General features: G+C 42.8%; 1 protein-coding gene across 3 annotated transcripts in view; it reads left to right on the top strand.

Annotated features, from left to right (window-relative positions):
* The window catches only part of DCC (DCC netrin 1 receptor), a 928036-nt gene that overhangs the window by 345078 nt on the left and 563933 nt on the right, over positions 1 to 19025 (top strand). For all 3 annotated transcript variants that reach the window (XM_077936487.1, XM_077936485.1, XM_028749092.2), the window contains exon 2: positions 12410 to 12730. In XM_077936487.1, the coding sequence (XP_077792613.1) occupies positions 12410 to 12730 (321 nt within the window). The remainder of the gene's footprint in view (positions 1 to 12409; positions 12731 to 19025) is intronic.

Raw genomic sequence — 19025 nt, 5'->3', positions numbered from 1 at the left:
TGCACTTGACGTGCTTTCGAACTGCTAGGTTGGCAGGAGCAGGGACCGAGCAACGGGAGCTCACCCCGTCGCAGGGATTCGAACCGCCAACCTTCTGATCGGCAAGTCCTAGGCTCTGTGGTTTAACCCACAGCACCACCCGCGTCCCATAGAGCAGCCCTTGTCCATATCAATACCAGTACCTATCTATATACTAAAAACTCAGCCAGACTTCCTTTTATGCCACATTCCTAGGCACAAGTCTGTGCTTTCGAAGCACTTTATTATCGTTATTTATGCCCCAGTGCTTTCCCTGTGCAAACCTGCTCTTTATCCCTGAGTCAGAGCAAACAGCAACCTGCAGAAAACCTCAACTGCCATTTATTCTGATTTAGCATTAAAGAGCGGGTTTTCCTGGGGAAAGCGGCAGGGAAGAGAAAAAGTGCTCAGATATGGAGCTTTAAAATTCTAGGACCTGTGCCTAGAAAATGTGGGGCAAATAGGTAGGTGTGACAAGTCCTAAGCTAGAGTTTCCCTCAAAACGCAGTATATCAGCATGGATTTGTTGAGCAAATATGTGTATGGAAATAATGAAAAAAAATATTATATAAGTTATACACATTGTAGACAGTTAAGTTAGAAAGAAACAGTACGTTGTAAATTATGGACAGACTATCCAACCTGCTAATTCTTTAAGCCACATATAAGCCCATTTACTCCAAAACATAATGAGCCTTGCCACAACCTTTTGAAGCCAGTCAATGAGTGACGAGACTCTTAAACATAGACAATTCAAAACTAATGCTTCTTCAAAGAAATGCAAAATAAAACAAAGAAGCCACCTTGATTTCATCCATTGCGATATTCTGTCGCTGTTGTCTGACATGGCACCTTCCTCAATCGGCTTCTGCCTCATTTAATTAAAAAAACCACACTATTACTTATGTTTCCTTGAGCTATTTTTTACAGATGATACCTAAACAAAGAAACAAAAGCATTTCTTAAAAGGTGTGTCCAGACTGTGACTCAGCAAAATCTGTGAAACCTGACAAATCCTTGAAACCTGGGCTGGCAAGTCTACAGTTGCTACTGGATTCTACCGAAAAAACATTAAGGAAAGTCAGTGTGGGTTCCATGAAGCTGGCAAAGCTGTTGAAAGTTGCAGTTAGATTTGCAGTTTAGTTTTGTGCTGATTGGCTTGGCTTGTGGCTTGTGATCTCAGTTAACTGTATTGGAAAAAATGTATTGTGTGTACACCAAACAATGTAAACACACACACACGCACACCTCTTTCCAGCCTAATGACACCCTGCCTCTCATATTCTCAGGAGGCATTCTGCTTTATGATTTTTCTGCATGAGTTTAACTGAGCTGTACCTTTGGGAGTACCACTCCCAAAGGGCCACGAAATGAAAGCTTGCTTCCAGTTTTACTCTGGGAGATCTATGTAGCCTCTTGTGCTACGGTGCAGCAGGGGGCAGGCTTAGGAGACAGCTGACCTTCTGCTGCCGGCGCTGTACCAGTGCGTCCCATCTCATCCCCCTTGTGTAAGCGCAGTCTTCAGCTCTAGCAAATACAGCAGCACACAATTTATCCGTGTATCATTAAGATAATTGATATTTATTAGTCCCCTGGTAATTTTCCGCTTTTTGTTTTTGGGTGTTAGGGATAAATCACAGCTGCAACAGGCACAGAGCATGCGTTTTGTGTCTATTATGTTGTCTTGATAAGGCTAGCCGGTGTTGTTCACCTTCCCAATGTGATTCATTGAGATTGATTGAAGCGCCGGGCTTGTCCTAGCCGTGGTGCAGTGTAATTAATGTCTCCTTATGCTAATATATGCGAATTCGGGAGTCTGCATGGGACTTGGGAGGAGGGAGAGAACAAATAAGGATTCAAGAAGGCTTCCTCAACCTCGGCCCTCCAGATGTTTTTGGCCTACAACTCCCATGATCCCTAGCTAGCAGGACCAATTGTCAGGGATGATGGGAATTGTAGTCTCAAAACATCTGGAGGGCCGAGATTGAGGAAGCCTGGATTAAAGAGTTCACTCCAAAGTACAAATCAAAATTTTGCCTCACTAAATTCCCCCACTACCCTGAAGAAGGAAAGAACCTATCAGAGGCATGACCAAAAGCAAAGATTGTGCCTGAATGGGACTCCATTTCTTTTAGGCCTTTTCGGTAGTGGCGCCCGCCCTGTGGAACGCCCTCCCATCAGATGTCAAAACGATAAACAACTACCTGACATTCAGAAGACATCTTAAGGCAGCCCTGTTCAGGGAAGTTTTTAATGTATGATATTTTAGTATTTTTTGGTTTCTATGGAAGCCGCCCAGAGTGGCTGGGGAAACCCAGCCATATGGGCGGGGTACAAATAATAAATTATTATTATTATTATTATTATTAGGTTGTGCGACATCACAAGATTTGAATTGTGATGTGCTGCTTAGTTGATGAAGTGCTGTGTCTGGGTATATTAAAAGAGAAAAATCTGGATAACTAAGAGGATCAACGCTCTGCAACTGGAGCTTAAGTGGGGGAAGCATACTGATTTTACTCTTGCTGACTTGCTCCCACATTAACTTTTGTCTCAGGTAAACTGTCTCTTGGATTTAAATGCTTCCATCCCAGACTAAACACTTCTTGACCCTTTTGACAGATGTGGATCAAAGAAACGCTGGGAATCGATCCCCTTCTTTTAAATTCTCATGGCCTTAAAGTGGCCTACAACAACCTAGTGTCTTCCAGATGAGTTGGAGTACAAATCCCACTAGCACCACCCTATGTGGCCATGCTGATGGGGGATGACAGAAATTGTACACCAGAACATCTGTAGACACCAGACTGACAACAGCTGCCTTCATATCTTGAAGCTTCCATTCTTGCATTTCTTCCTGCACTGCATACTCTGGCATACAAAGATTCTCTAAGTCAGGCTTCCTCAACCTCGGCCCTCCTGATGTTTTGAGACTACAGTTCCCATCATCCCTGACCACTGGTTCTGCTAGCTAGGGATCATGGGAGTTGTAGGCCAAAAACATCTGAAGGGCTGAGGTTGAGGAAGCCTGCTGTAAGTTCTTAGGCAGGGATATTTCCCAGTTCTGCTTCCTAAGACCCTTTAAAATTGGAGACCTCATAGGACCATAGGAGACCTCCTTATACTGAGTCAGACTGTTTATCCATCCAGCTTACTATTGGCAACTGCTCTCCAGCATTCCAGGCAGGATTCTCTCCCAGCCCTACCTAGAGATCTCAGGGAGTGGGACACAGACCTTCTGGATTCAAAGCAGATTCTTGGCCACTGAGCTACGCCCTTCAAGGTTTTTGCTGTTAGCCTCTGTGGCGCCCTATCTGTCAAGAGCCACGTTGTCCTGTTTAGCATCATAGTAGCGAAGGCGCACATAATTGCACCAGGCCATACCCAATGCAATGTTTGACTGCACAACGTGTCTTAGTGGACAGATGGTAGCTGTAGCCTTATTGTCTCCTGTTGCGAAGTGCCTCTCATTGGGCACATGATCAAGGATTGTTCTTCAATCATCCTGTCATGCCACTTTGAACCCATGAGAGGAAGGATGGAGCATGATAAGAAAGGAAGATCCATTCAGGTCAGTCTGGAAATGCATTTATCAGGCTGCGTTGATCCTTGATAGCAGCCTCGTGCATCCAAGATAACCATAGATTTCAGGTAATAAACCTGCATGTTTTGTCGTGCTTATTGATTGTCTGAATTACCCCATGTTTTCGCATTATCAGGACATAGGTACATTAATTTGTTTAAATGTAACAAAGCTTCACAGTTGGCTTTTGCCTAGCTAGCACTTGAGGCTGCTAGCTATTTGCTGTTTTATACAAGTAGCATGGGTAGGACTGGAACCTAAATGTTTCAGTGTGAGAGTTGCAGCAAATGTGAGATTGCTAATCCATGCACTGGGGCTCTGCATCCGGTTTAGGTGAATTTTGGAGGCTGGAGCAAATAGGACTGATCCCAGCCATTCCAGGATTTGTCTGGAGCAGGTTAAGGCTGCCCTGGATTGGATCAGACCCACCTGGGGTAATCTGGAGCTGTCAAACAGGGAGGCGGTAAGTATTAAATATGCAGTCAGGGTGTTGGGAGTAGAGAAAGAAGCTATTCAAGAATCTATCTCTGCTCACCATCTAAATACATTTTTAAGCAGGGTAATCCACTCAATATGAAATGCCCACATTCTGAGCTTCCTTATGTGTGGAGTTTCAACTTAATTTGAAGTTTTGCTAGTTCATATTGTTCATATTTTTAAAGGGACAAACTGGAAACTCAGGCAAAAATAGATTTTTTTAAGGTTGGCAGCACAGTGCCAAAGACCTGTCACAACAGAAACTTCTTCAGTATTCAAAATAAGGGTGTGCTTTTCTTTTTTTTTCTTATTGTACACAAATAACATATTTTTGAAAGATTGAAGAAGCCCAGCTGTGAAGCTCTGTTGAGAACTACAGGTATTTGGAGACAGAAAAGCCCTTTTCTCCTTGACTTTATTGCGTCTTATCGACAAGAAAGCGCACCCAACTGTACACAATACAGGGCTGTATTTTCTTTCCAGAGTTTATTTCTGGTGACATGTTCAAACTGCTTGAGTATTGATCTCAAGGCTTATACTGTTGTCAATAAAAAAAAATGCAGTCTTATGTTGCAGAGTTGGGTATAGTCTGATGTCTCAATAACTTTTTGAAATGGGTAGTATGCCATTAAAAGTTTGAACTATGCCATTTTCTTCAGCAAAGCAAACACACAGAGGCGCACACATATGTAAGCCCTTTCTACCATTTGTGGAAAGTGTTAAGTAAACTCACAACAGGGAAGTGTTGTGAAGGGTGATTTTGCTAGCTCTGCTTCTTGCAACCATTGTTGCTGCCCTCATTGAATCAACCATCTCAAGTAGGGAACCTCATCATAGAATCTCAGATTTGGAAGGGATCCCAAGGGTCATCTAGTCCAACCCCCTGCTTTGCAGGAATCTCAGCTAAAGCATCCATGACAAGTGGCCACCCAATCTCTATCAACCAAATTAGCTGTTTTAAAAGAAGCATGTCCTCAACTGTACTTCCATTTCATCAACTGTTCAGCTGATGGCACTTCTTGATAATTACAGATAACTTCTTAGAGCAGTGGTTCTCAACCTGTGGGTCCTCAGATGTTGTTGGACTACAACTCCTATCATCCCTGAGCTCTGGTCTTGCTAGCTAGGGGTGATGGGAGTTGTAGTTCAACAACATCTGGGGACCCACAGGTTGAGAAAGGCTGTCATAGAGCTTCATCCCGTGTTAGATTGTCTTCCACAGAGCCTTGATTCATATTTCTGAGCATGCCTTTGTCCCCTCCACAAGTCAGATCTAATGCGAATTTCATGAGTTCCAGTGCTGGGCTCTGACCACAAGAGGTTTTGAATACCTGATATTTTGTTGTATTTCTATATTCTACTGGAAGCCGCCCTGTGTGGCTGGGGCAACCTAGTCAGATGGCCAGGGTACAAACAAATGATGATAACAATGTTTGAACCTCAACCTGATGCTTTGTAAAACAGTCCACCTTGGTCTGATGTGTTTCAGAGGTTGCCTAATTTCACTTGAGATCTGAAGATGCTTTGACATACGTGTGTGTAGAAGTGGCTTAATTACCCCACCCACCTTATATGAAATTAACTAAATTAACTAAAATATTTTTAAAACGACGATAACTGCTTTTTCATTTGAATGTTTATTATACAGTATTTATTATTTATCTGTAATTACGAATAAAAATATTGAAAATGCAAAAGTCATAGGAGAAAAACTTCAAACTACATGAATAAAGTTAGATAGTATTATTAAACAATAAATAAAATAAAACCAATATTGGTTCAGAAAAGAGGACGTATTTCTTTTTTTTTACATTTTGATTGAAGTGGATGAAATCTGTAGGCATAAGAGGCCCTCCAGAATGGATTGAGCCTGCCAAATTACAGATAAACAGGTCCAATGGATTTTGTGCCAGCCCCTGCTAAAGTTCTGTCTAGCTATCTGGAAACATTAATAACTTTTATATTTGGGAGTGAAGTTTGCAGGCATGTTCATCCCTTTGGAGGGGATATATCCTGCTAAATTCCAGAATGATAGCTGACGTGGTTTTCCTGTCAGCTTTCCCCTGGGGAGAGATCAGTTTAAAAGCTGCTCTGCTGATCACCATGTACGAAAGGGGGGGAAAGTCATTAGTGAAGAAGTACAAAGCCTGTTCGTTTCATCTGCAATCATCTGCTCTGCAGTGTCAGTGTAACCTATTGGCTAAGGAATCCTTCTTGCTCTGGGGAGACAGGGATTCAAAAATTCTGGTCAGTTATGAAGCTCACTGTATGACCTTGGGGAAGTCCATGCCACTTATCTACTTAAACTACCATGGAGGTGCTGCAAAGATGAGAACTGTGAAAGAGAGAAAACTGGATGGAAGGACAGGAAATGCCCAGGGAATGCAATTTTATGCTGCAATGATAGCACCATACTTTGTGAATCCTGGGAAACAGTGGGTGGTATTCAACTAAATTTTACTGTGTAGAGCCATTGATATTAATGAACACAATTGAGTTCTCTCCATTAATGGAGGCTCACCATTTTCCTGGTGGGTGTTGGTTGTGGACCTTCACTCTCTGCCTCCTTCCTAGCCATCCAGTCCCACGTGGTCACCAGCTGAAGGGGTATTCCCCTTGGCTGTTGCATTACCTTCTGGCTAGTAGCCAAGTTCAAATGAGCTAATCAGGGCCCAGGTCTTGGAGAATTCCTTTGCTGGCCAGCTAGACATTGGCCACCACCATGACTGGCTAGGCAGCAACACCTAAAAGAACCGGCCCCATGGATCATGGATCCACTTTACCTGACACTAGCCAGACCTCATATGGAGTGTGGTACCCAGTTTTACACTTTCAGAAGGATGTAGGCAAATGAGATAATGTGCGGAAGGACAAGTCATAAGAGGAAAGTTTGAGAGAAGCAGACAATTTTAACCTGGGGAAGAAAAGACTGAGTGGAAATGCATGATAGCTCTTGTCAGTGACCTGAAAATCTGCACACAGAAGGGAGGCAAAGACATAGAAGAGTGCTGTTGCCCCAGAGGGTGGGAAAAGATCTAATGGGCTTAAGTTGTAAGAGGGAAGAGTTCAGCTGAACATTAGGAGATACCTTTTAAAAAGTTTGTTAGGGATGTTTTACCTCTGGGTTCCCTGTATAAGGGAATGGGTTGAGCGAGGTGGCCTGCAAGACCCACCCCTAACTCTATAACTAGTTGCAGATAAAACAGTGTGAGGGTGGAAGGAGGGTGAGATCATCACATTGAGAGATGAATTAAGAACAGATAGGGCTGTACCAATGTGCTTACAATTGTTGAGCCTACAGCAAATCTCAGGGATTTAGGGGCTGTCAGGCTGGGGTTTAACCTGTGTGCTCCCACCAAGCCCTGGCCAAAGGAGAAGATTACAGAGAGAGCACAATACCGCCAGAAAAGCTTCCAGAGCAACCTTGCTAAATGGTCTGAACAAGCTGAGCATTCTGCCATTTGTGCCTCTTACGTGCAATGGTTTGTCCTTGCTGGGTTGAACAGAACTGGATCCGACACATTGTGTTACAGACTTATATTTCTAATGATTTCATTACAAGGAAAAGTGCATGCTCCTTGTCTAGCTTCCTTTTTTTCCACTGCTTTCTGAAACAACCATTTCCAATGATTGAAGGTGCTCTCCCCTCCTCTCTGTCAAATGCATAGAAAACAAATGGGATGTGTTTGTGTCATTTCCCCTCTACAGTGGTACCTCGGGTTACAGACGCTTCAGGTTACAGACTCTGCTAACTCAGAAGTAGTACCTCGGGTTAAGAACTTTGTTTCAAGATGAGAACAGAAATCGTGAGGCAGCAGCACGGCGGCAGTGGGAGGCCCCATTAGCTAAAGTGGTACATCAGGTTAAGAACAGTTTCAGGTTAAGAACGGACCTCCGGAATGAATTAAGTTCTTAACCCGAGGTACCACTATACTTTTTTGTGAGATCACCTTTCTTATAGCGTGTGTACGCGTGCATAACTTTATATATTCACATCAATAATATTTTAAGATGGGGATGTAGCTGTCAAATTGGCAATAATAGTAAAGGTAAAGGGACCCCTTTACCTTTAGGTCCAGTTGTGGCCAACTCGGGGGTTGCGGTGCTCATCTCTTTTTATTGGCCGATGGAGCCGGCGTACAGCTTCTGGGTCATGTGGCTAGCATAACTAAGCCGTTTCTGGCGAACCAGAGAAGTGGATGGAAACGCCGTTTACCTTCCCACCGGTGTGGTACCTATTTATCTACTTGCTTTCAACGTGATTTCAAACTGCTAGGTTGGCAATAATAGTTTAGACTTAATTAGTTTACTCTTAATTAACAATGGATAAACTACCTTCACTTCAATAATGAGAAATCCAGAGAATGCTTAATGGTGGGGAATCACTCCCCTCCCCCAAAGTTCTAAATTAATTATTATGCTGTTCACACTACATTCAATGGATCTAAAAGGTCATCTATTTTTAGTCCAGTTCCTGGACACAACTTGTTTCTTACATGGAGCAGAATGAAACATAGCCATTCATATGTATAATATATGTAATGTTCTTAGAACTTTTGGGCAAGACCTTCCCAGATCTTAGGCTGTGGTTACTGGTGAGAGAGAAGCAGCCTATTCTCAGAGTGGCCAACAAGGTACCGAGGGAAACCAAAATGGAAAGATGGGCACATCCCTAGGGATCAGCCAAGCTCAAGCTTTTCCCTTCTGTTTATCATGTAATCAGTTTTGCTCCTGCAATCACTGAGCAATAAGGCCTGGTGGCATTTCAAAAGAAAGGTAGTGTTTGTGGCTGATCCAATTCTGACTTCACCTACCAAAAGGAGAGGAACAAATAAACTCATATATTACATAACTGAGCTGAAAATGGAGGTGCTTTTCCTGAGGAAGAATCTGGAATGAAAGGAGAGGTGTGGCATGGAGAGGTCAACCTTTAGAAGACCTCTAGCAAGCTAGCCTGAAGGCTTCTATCACACTGAGGATTGTTGTTGACATTAGCTCAGAAAACTGTTCCATATTGGACCATAAGGGGAGTTGTTCAGTAGTCATCTTGTCCCAATTATGCTTTCTTAACCTGAAGGAAGTCTTCATCTGGCAGCAATTTCCCAGGAGCAGGTGTCAAAGAGGGGAGTGGTGGTGTCTATCTGGCCTCCTGGGAGCAACATTGCTGGGGCTTAACAGGAGAGACAATGGGAGTATTGAGGTGGCAGGGAGGTGGGCATGGTTTGGGCATCCTGATAAACCCTAGCTGGTGTTTTCCCTGAAGCACCTGTGTCAACCTCCCCATCACTTCATCCCTTCGTCTCTCCCAGTAAGCTGCAGTGATGGCGCCAACATCCCTCCCTGCAGTCCACACCTGTTCTTTCCTGTAAAAAGGAATTGAAGCACAGTTTGAACATTCTTCCAGCAGCTCCTGGGGTAGCAGTCATACAGTTTCTGTGCTATAATACCCTGTGACTCTTGCTTCTTCACCTTGGTTTCTCCAGGCACCGTATTTCAGAGGTGATTTCCCTTTCTTTCCCCTTCCAAAACTCTTTCACCAGTCACTCAAACTGTTAAGCATCGTCTACCAAAGCAATTTTCAGCTAACTGTAGCTTTTGGAGTGAATATGAATAGCTGAAATTGTGACTCAATGGCTGGGGTAATTGCACAAAAAATAGAGTTAATCTTTGTTTAACTCCTGCGACTTTATGTACTCGGCACACTGAAAACTGACAGAGCACCACTATTTCAAAATACGAGGATTGTTTTCCTGCGGTAATAGATCACTGGCGTAAGGTCTTAAATGGTTTTGCTAAAGCGAATGGCATCTTCACTGGAGCATACAAAACGTCCCTGATTATTCTACGACTATTGTTTTTAAAGTGTCAGTGAAAGTAGAGAATTATTTTTGGAAGTGTTATGGAGTTTAGAAGTTGGACTATGAATGGGGTCAGGTATGAGTGCAATAAAAACTATGGAGGAAGAAGAATTTTGCACAGTCCACATTTTAAAACAAACTGACCTACTTTGCACGCTACAGACCAAAACCAATGCATACATATATTGTAATTATCTGTTGGATTTTGCACCTTTTCAAATTTTGTGCTATAGTTCTCAACTCATAAAATGTACCATTTAAAACAGATTAACAGTATTATTTCACAATTGCTTTAGGGTAAAATAAGTTTATAAATGCATGCGTTGAGATAAAATATTTATATACCATTTTTCATACTTCTTTTTTTAAAAAATGTAATCTGATTTAATAGCACAATGGAATGGAATTTTGAATGAAAGCATCCGAAACTGACGCAGACTGTCCATCCTTAGTAAAGGCAGAGAAACTGTCCCAAATGTCTTGGACTATAATTCCCATCATCCCTAGCCTGTGTGGCCAATGTAGTCAGGGATGCTGGGAGTTGTAGTTGAAAACATCTGCAGACTTAGAAAAGGCTGCAAAACACAAATATGTATTTCTCACCAACAGTACACTTGATGAGAAGTTGCCACTAACCCTAGCAGCCACATGCGCATCTGCAGACTAACCCTAGAAGCCACATGCAAACATCTGCAGACTTAGAAAAGGCTGCAAAACACAAATATGTATTTCTCACCAACAGTACACTTGATGAGAAGTTGCCACTAACCCTAGCAGCCACATGCAAATCTTCTTAGTATGTGTAGACATCATGTTTCTTCATTGTACATCTCATAGTATAAAGTGTAAGTGATGAGATGTACACCAAAGAAAGGAAATGTCCACAGCAGCCTTTGACAACCCGGTGCCTTCTATATGTTTTGGGTCAGGGCTGATGTGGGATGTTTTTGACTATATCCCCCATCATCCCTGGTCCAAAATAACTGGAGGCACCAGGCTGGCGAAGGCTGGTCTACGCACACTAAGAAAGCATGGATCTGACTGCTGAAATGCTGTCTTGTCAGTTCCAGCCTGTAACCTTGGTTGTGGACTGAGTGGGATGAACGGAGTCAATTCATAGGTTGGGTGACTCAGTCTATTTTCCCACCTATTTGATCCTGTTTCCATGCTGATATGTGACTTGAGAAGGCAAAAAAACCTCACATAAATTTAAATAAGTATTTAAATAGTATTTTTAAAATATTTCTCTCAAAACATGCATTTATAAAATGTATTTTGATAGGGTTTTGAGCTGGCATGCTCAGAAAGTGAAGAAGCTTACAGATAACTAAGTTCTGGTCCATACTTTAATCAAGGCTGTGCAGATCAGGTCAGGCTGAACGGGGATTCGCAAAGATAAAATACTTGAAGCATCCTTACCAATTCATGTCTGCGGCTGAATGCAAACTGATGCCTTCAAAGTTTCTAGCCAGGTGCTAGTATAACCTGCCTGCAACAGTCATCATGTCTAATCTTTTCACTCGGAAACCTTTGATAAGTTTCTGAGAAATCCAATGGTCCCCAAGTGCACAGTTTGAAACCTTTGTAATAGAGGTTAGTGATATGAAAACTCATAGAGCCCTTTTTTTAGTGTCTTTCTTGTAGTTCAGTTTTTACGGGAAGCTGTTGCACTGGATTTTATGAAATTGCAAAGAACAGCAGGCAGTGAGATGTGTACTGTACTTTGGTCTTCCACCCAAGCGGCTTGGTGGCATTCAGAATTTGCTTTCTCTTCCCTAGGAATTTGTTCATTTGAGAGAGCTCTATCGAATAACAGCAGTCCTCTTGGGAGTAAAATTCATCTCGGTGCAGAGGGCTGGCGCAGATGTAATAAACCACTTACAGTAAATCCCAGCTAAGCCCTCTAAATAAGAAATAAGTTGAGCAGAAGTTGTTGCTGGGCCTCTGCTGTTGGCTGAATCTGATGTTAACTGCTCATTTTTCTGTATGCTATCTTGGCTGGAGACGCGGAGGCTGTGGGGAGATTGGGTTGGCTGCTTAAATTACAAATTGGTCTCCCTTCTCTCATTATTTGGTTTGCATAGGTTGATAAGGTAATAATATATCCTTGTTGAAATTTTGCTCGGAAAGAGAAGCTTCTCTAAAATAGCATTTGTAGAATTGCCACCGGTTTCCTGCCAAAAGAAAATTCAAGGCAGATTGACAAGGTGAGGCGAGGGATGATTTTAATTTTCTTGGAAGGACCACACAACCATAAGTTGTGTCTGACTTTTTCCTAAAGCAAGATTCAAGGTGGATTTGCATGCTCTTAACGCAGGCAAAATGTCAGTGGGAATTTCAACCATAATTAAAGGAATTTATCCATTAGCATCATTTCTTCAGAGGCAATCTCAACGTTCCCCAGACCCAAAAAGTTGCTTTCTGGGGATTGTAGTGAACTAACTGGTCTATTCTTCACCATTTATCCCAACAGGCACACAAGTTAAGGGATTTACAACATTGCGGTTCCTGATTGAGCCTTCGGATGCTGTCACCATGCGAGGAAGTAACGTGTTGCTCAACTGCACGGCAGAATCGGATCAAGGGATTCCCGTCATCAAATGGAAAAAGGATGGAGTCTTTTTAAACTTGGCAGTGGATGAGAGAAGGCAGCAGTTTCCCAATGGATCTCTTTTGATACAAAACATAGTCCATTCCAGACACCATAAACCTGATGAGGGCCTTTATCAATGTGAAGCATCATTAGAAGGTATTGGAGCTATCATCAGTCGGACAGCCAAAGTCTCTGTAGCAGGTAAGAGCTCACTTTTCTTTCTTTCTTTCTTTCTTTCTTTCTTTCTTTCTTTCTTTCTTTCTTTCTTTCTTTCTGGCATGGTGAGAGGATGTTCTCATGGATTAAGACTTGTTTTGCTTGTGCATTTTGGGTTAATGCTTTTCCTAATCCTTGCTAGGACAGAAGCACATAGTGGACCTTAATCCAGGGAAAGCAAGAATTCAGACTGTTGTGGCCAAAAGAGAGAAATGCAAGGAGATGAGACAAATAATCAAGGATACCTCTATACAACAATAGGTCAGAGGAAATTAAGAGAAACAATAAAAACTTCTGTTTCTGGCTTGCTCTCTGGTCTGCAGACTTGGGGGAACTGAACTTCTTCTGCTGGCTACAGAGTGTCCCTTTCACCTTGCCTCATCTTGCCCCTCCCCCAACCAAAGAGCTGGGTTTGACACTCGCAAAGATCAGTGTAAATGTGGAGTAAGGTATAGCCTAAAATTGTAGTATGTGGTGTGAGGGTGCTGTAGAATCAGAGCACCAGTTCCTAGGGATGCATCTGGTGCAGAATGTGGCCACCAGACTTCTGACTGGTGTGGACAGGCTTATGCTCATCACACCAAATTTTGAAATAATTTCAATGGCTGCCTGTTCATTTTATGGATCCAGTGCTGAGTGCTGTTCCCTACCATTGGGGCCCTAAATGGCTTAGGACCCAAATATTAGCAGCAACACTACTTCTCATTTCAGTGTACCAGTGATAAACTCGTCTAGAGTACAACAGTGATGGAAATCTTCTTGCGTGCAATCAACTTTTAATTTTAAATAACTGTCAGGACAAAAGGGAAAACTTTTATCATTTCTTTTTTTAAAAAAAATGTGGTATTTCTCCTCCACAGAAATGAAGTTAGACATGACATTACTGCCACAGTAATTTATTTCTGACAAGCTACTATTCATGCTTAAATATGTCTAATCAACCCTTTGTTGCTGTGTGATATTTGAAGCATGTTTATTATCTTCAAAAACAAGAAGCAGTCTTTGAAGCTAGAAATTAACTGCTTTCCAGATTAATTCAGGGTCAGAAAAAAACAAAATACCAAACTTCTGCAGAATGTGAAATGTACTTTTATTAGTATTCTCTCCCCCCCCCCCCCTACTTAGCTTTTCTAGAGTGACAGGAATTCATTAGAGAACTTACTGGATTCAGCAGCATTAGTTTCTGCCGCTCATTTTTGGGTGAAGTGCCTCTTGTACAGAGCTGACGCAAATTGGCCACTTCTGAAATCGCAAGATGATTTAGGGTGTTTAACAAATACTTGAATTCAGATTCATGACCCTCGTGAAGGTTGCCAAATCCAAGACTTTGCTACATCCGGATGTTAAAAAGAATCCCACCATTTGTACTTGGTAATCTGCTGTCTTGTACTTTAGAAGTGTCTTCCAGCCGTGATCTATATTAGCTTAGCCAATCAATAGAACCTTGAATGGAACCTCCCAAATAATGAATGAAGACTGTGGAGAAGGAATCCTGATGTGAATGAAGATTTGCAGGGAAACCTTGCCCCACTGCTGGTTTGGGGTACTAAGCGAAAGTTTTTTAATCCCTCCCCTGCAAGAGTCCCTCTTCCTCTCCCTCCCGCCTCTCTTTTTATTCCTAGAAAAATAAAGCCAAGTTGCATAATTTCCCCACAATCAGTGGAGACTGCCCTCAACCAGCCTCTACCTACAAACTTGCAACCAGTCCAGAGTGGGGTGGCTTTGCCTGTCAGCTTCCTTCTCCTTTGTGTCAGTGTCACCCTTGCAAAACTCTCAGCAGCCTTAACTACAGTTCCCATAATTCTTTGTTGTCTGAAGTGGTATGATGCTGCTTAAATGCTGGGGCCTAATGCTCATCTAGGTAGTTTAGGAGGTTTAACAAACTGAAGGATGTCATCCTCTTTCTGTTCTCCTCCCGATGGAAACATGGAGATGGGGGACAGATATACCCCTGCTTTAAATCGTTTACATACTGTCTTCTCTTGTTATTATTTACTACAAATCTTGATGACTAAGCTCTTTAGCAATGAAACATTGGATTACTGGAACAATGTCCAAGCACTGAACCACTGGTATATCCAGTACTTTTTTCCTGGGGGGACTCAGGGGTACGCATACCCCTAAACATTTTGTGAATTTTTGTACTTTTGACCATTGACTGTATTTGTTTTTCCCAATTTGAACTATAAAATGGTGATTTCCTTGAGTCAAAATGAGAGTGTCCCTGAACATTTTTTTCAGAAAAAAAGCGCTGGGTATATCACAAGTGGACTCTTTATTACTGCATTTGCAATTGTTCAAGACAAAATCTAATTCGGAAAGAGAAGAAATGAGCACTGAACCAGAAGTGAACTCTTTATTTACTGTGTTTGCTATTGTTTAAGATAAAACCTATTTGGGAACGAAACTACTTTCCCCATTTTTATGGACGTTTAGTTACAGATAGTTGCCTTGGTGGTATTATCTTGTGTCGATTACAGTAGTCGTTGTATCACCACTCTGGTCATTGTTTTCTTGTAGAACTCTCAGCAGGCTTAACAAACTACACTTCCCATAATCCTTTAGGGGAAGCTATGGCTGTTTGACGCGGGTGGCGCTGTGGGTAAAACCTCAGTGCCTAGGACTTGCCGATCGCATGGTCGGCAGTTCGAATCCCCGCGGCGGGGTGAGCTCCCGTTGTTTGGTCCCAGCTCCTGCCAACCTAGCAGTTCAAAAGCACCCCCGGGTGCAAGTAGATAAATAGGGACCGCTTACCAGCGGGAAGGTAAACGGCGTTCCGTGTGCTGCGCTGGCTCGCCAGATGCAGCTTGTCACGCTGGCCACGTGACCCGGAAGTGTCTGCGGACAGCGCTGGCTCCCGGCCTATAGAGTGAGATGAGCGCACAACCCTAGAGTCTGGCAAGACTGGCCCGTACGGGCAGGGGTACCTTTACCTTTACCTTTATGGCTGTTTGAAGTGGTATGATGCTGCTATAGTGGTATGATGCTGGAGGCTAATGCTCATCTAGGTGCTCATCTAGATTGGTTTATATATTGCCAATCCCTATTTGAACCAGAATCACAAACTTGAGGCTGTTCTGATCTTTCCAGTTTCACACAGTTTCCCTCTTTCTCTTCCCCATACCCCTCTGAAGCTTAGCATAAACTCCAGAATCACTTGCAATCCCACTTCCTCTCTCATTTCTACCTTGCCCAACTGCACAGTGTGGTGTGAAAGTCCCCGCAGTCAACACTTGGGACAAATGGTCCATTAATACTGCTAGAAGGGCAGTGCTATTTATTAATTTGTATTACATTTGGTGCATCGCAACCCTCATTCTTGGGACGCGGGTGGCACTGTGGGTTAAACCACAGAGCCTAGGGCTTGCCAATCAGAAGGTCGGCGGTTCGAATCCCCACGATGGGGTGAGCTCCCGTTGCTCGGTCCTTGCTCCTGCCAACCTAGCAGTTCAAAAGCACGTCAAAGTGCAAGTAGATCAATAGGTACCACTCCAGCGGGAAGGTAAACAGTGTTTCCGTGAGCTGCTCTGGTTCGCCAGAAGTGGCTTAGTCATGCTGGCCACATGACCCGGAAGCTGTGTCGGCTCCCTCTGCCAATAAAGCGAGATGAGCGCTGCCACCTCAGAGTCGGTCACGACTGGACCTATTGGTCAGGGGTCCCTTTACTTTTAACCCTCATTCTAGATGGCCTTCCCTCACCTGTTAACGGAATCGTTGAAATGCTAGAAATTAGGAGCGCCTGCTGTTTGAGAGGGTTAAATGATTTTTAGTGTGCTGGGGAACATGTCGGAGGCTGCAAGGGAAGAATTTCTGCATTCAGCTGCAGAGAAACATTTCCCTCTGCATGAGAGATAAATATTGCTAGCTGAACTGGAAATGTGTTTGAGCTGACCCTCGTTAAAATATTGGCAGCATGTTCCTGTCTTAAGGCACAGGGCAGATGGAATATAAGAAAAGAGAGACAGAGAGAAAGTGTAAGGATAAAAAAAATAAAAAAATTGAAGGGCTGACCTGGTATCATGTTTATCTTGGCATCTGTAAGGCAAAGCAAAGCAAAAAGTATTACTTCCAGAGTAAGGTTGTTGCTTGGGGTAAGTTCATGCAACTAATGAGGCATAAGAAAGATTCTTTTTTTAAAATATACATGGCACAGAGGAAGTTGGTGCAGAGAATGCTCCCTCCTGCCTGTCAAACTTGGGTTGATTTGGCAGTAGACTGAAGATAAATAAAATAAACCCCCAGTTTTACAGAAAGGCATAATTGCTGTCATGCCTCACATGCTGGCTTTAAGAGATCATCTGGCTGGCTATTTGTAGAAATAGGACAACAGACTAGAAGAAGCATTGGTCTAGTTTATCAGAGTTGCCCACATGTGCTTATCCAGGCAGGACGGCAGTCGCAACAAGTGATAGACGATTTTAACTCCCACTGAAAGAGGCTATGGAGGTATGAGAAGATATTGCAGCAATACGTAACAGGCGACTGGGTGATTTTGCACAATGTATGATGATTACTTTTATTTTTACAATTATTATTACTGATTAAATTTCTACCCCACCTCTCTTCATAAAGGAACCCAGGGTAGCAAACCCTTTGAATGTGAAAATTGTAAAGTTAAAATAAAATAAAAATAAGAAGAATATCTAGAAACATTTAAGAACAATCATGTAGCTTCACAAGTAATAATATTGAGATTTCCAGGAACAGCATCTGCACAGTCCCCACCCAATTCAGGCTGACCTGGGGAACATCTGACCTGACCCAAAATCAATTTTGGAGGACGGGCTAATCTTTCCTTGGGGTTTTAAAATTGGTGAGCAGAGGATTCAATCCTGATCGGGTCTGCTGCTTTCCTAGCATGGGGAATTCAGTGGGGATGTCTGCCTCTCTCTCCTGCCTGACACCCCACCACCTGACAGCACAGGCTCATTCCATGAAGCCTGATCTGACCCAGGGAAATCTGGGGCTGTCTCCACCTGACTTGGCCAAGGATTCAGTTTGTGATTTGCTAAATCTGCTGTGCAGCCCTATCAGGGATGTTTATAATGGGAGAGACAGAGGCACCTTTCCAGGAGGGCATTCCACAAATGGTGAACTGCCATTGAGAAGCCCCCGTCACAGGTCAATGCTACCTGGGCATTGTGTTCCATTCAAAAATGTCCTCTCCCTTCCTCTTTTAAAGAATAACTGGGAAACACTCTGTCCCTAAGCTGTTTTAGAGGTTACCATCCATACACTTTCGCTGCACAGGTACTAGTGATCAGGTGGAGTTTAGCAGAGTTTATCTTCTTTCTCTCATGGAAGTGATGAACAATGATGAAGTTATTCTAAAATAATAATAATAATAATAATAATAATAATAATAATAATAATAATAAATTTATTTATACCCCACCCTTCCTGGTTAAAAAACCAGGCTCAGGGCAGCTAACAACAAATTTAAAACACTTAATTATAAAAGCAGCATAAAATACAGTATAAAAACATGAATAGCAATAAAAATCAAAAATCAATTTAGGGGAAATAAGCATTAGATAATCCCCAGGGCTAGCTTGCTGAATTGGTCCTACTTGGGCCAGCAAGGAGGCCAGGGGAGAATTAGCTGTGGGGTCCTAGAGCGGGTGATCTTCATAAAAGGGGAGGGGGAGGGAAGAGAAGGGAAATAAAAGATCAGGCTGAATTCAAATTAAAGGCCAGGCGGAATAGCTCTGTCCTACAGGCCTGACGGAAGGAGGTTAAATCCTGAAGGGACCTAGTCTCATGGGACAGAGCATTCCACCAGGTCGGAGCCATCAATCAAAAGGCCCTGGCCCTGGTGGAGGATAGTCTGACTTCCTTAGGGCCCAGGACCTCTAAACTATGGTTATTCATGGACCTTAAGGTCCTCTGTGGGGCATACCAGGAGAGGTGGTCCCGTAGATATGATGACTAACTAAAGATGACTAACAAACTCTATGAAGTCTCGGTCAAGAGGTTTTATTCCCAGACCAGGTACAAGCATTACTGTAGCAAAGATATTTTTGACTGTTAACATAAACAGCAGTTAACAGCACACTATCAAACCGAAGTCTTATCTCCTTCTAAATTAAAGCAACAGTCCTTCAGCAGATTTTACAGGCAACACTCTTCAGACAGATGTTTGCTATCAGGTGTCTGCAACAATGAAGCCTAGTGGTCTTCTTATTGGCACTTCCAGCTGACACTAGTTAAGCCCAGAGTGCCACTTCCAAATTTAAAGGAAAACTCTGGCACCTTCTAGAAACTTTCTACTTGTTTCTGG

This window comes from Podarcis muralis, chromosome 11 (genome assembly GCF_964188315.1).
Source record: "Podarcis muralis chromosome 11, rPodMur119.hap1.1, whole genome shotgun sequence".
Taxonomy (NCBI): Eukaryota; Metazoa; Chordata; class Lepidosauria; order Squamata; family Lacertidae; genus Podarcis; species Podarcis muralis.
Note: the sequence above shows the minus strand (reverse complement) of the source record. Positions and strands in the feature narration are given on the sequence as shown.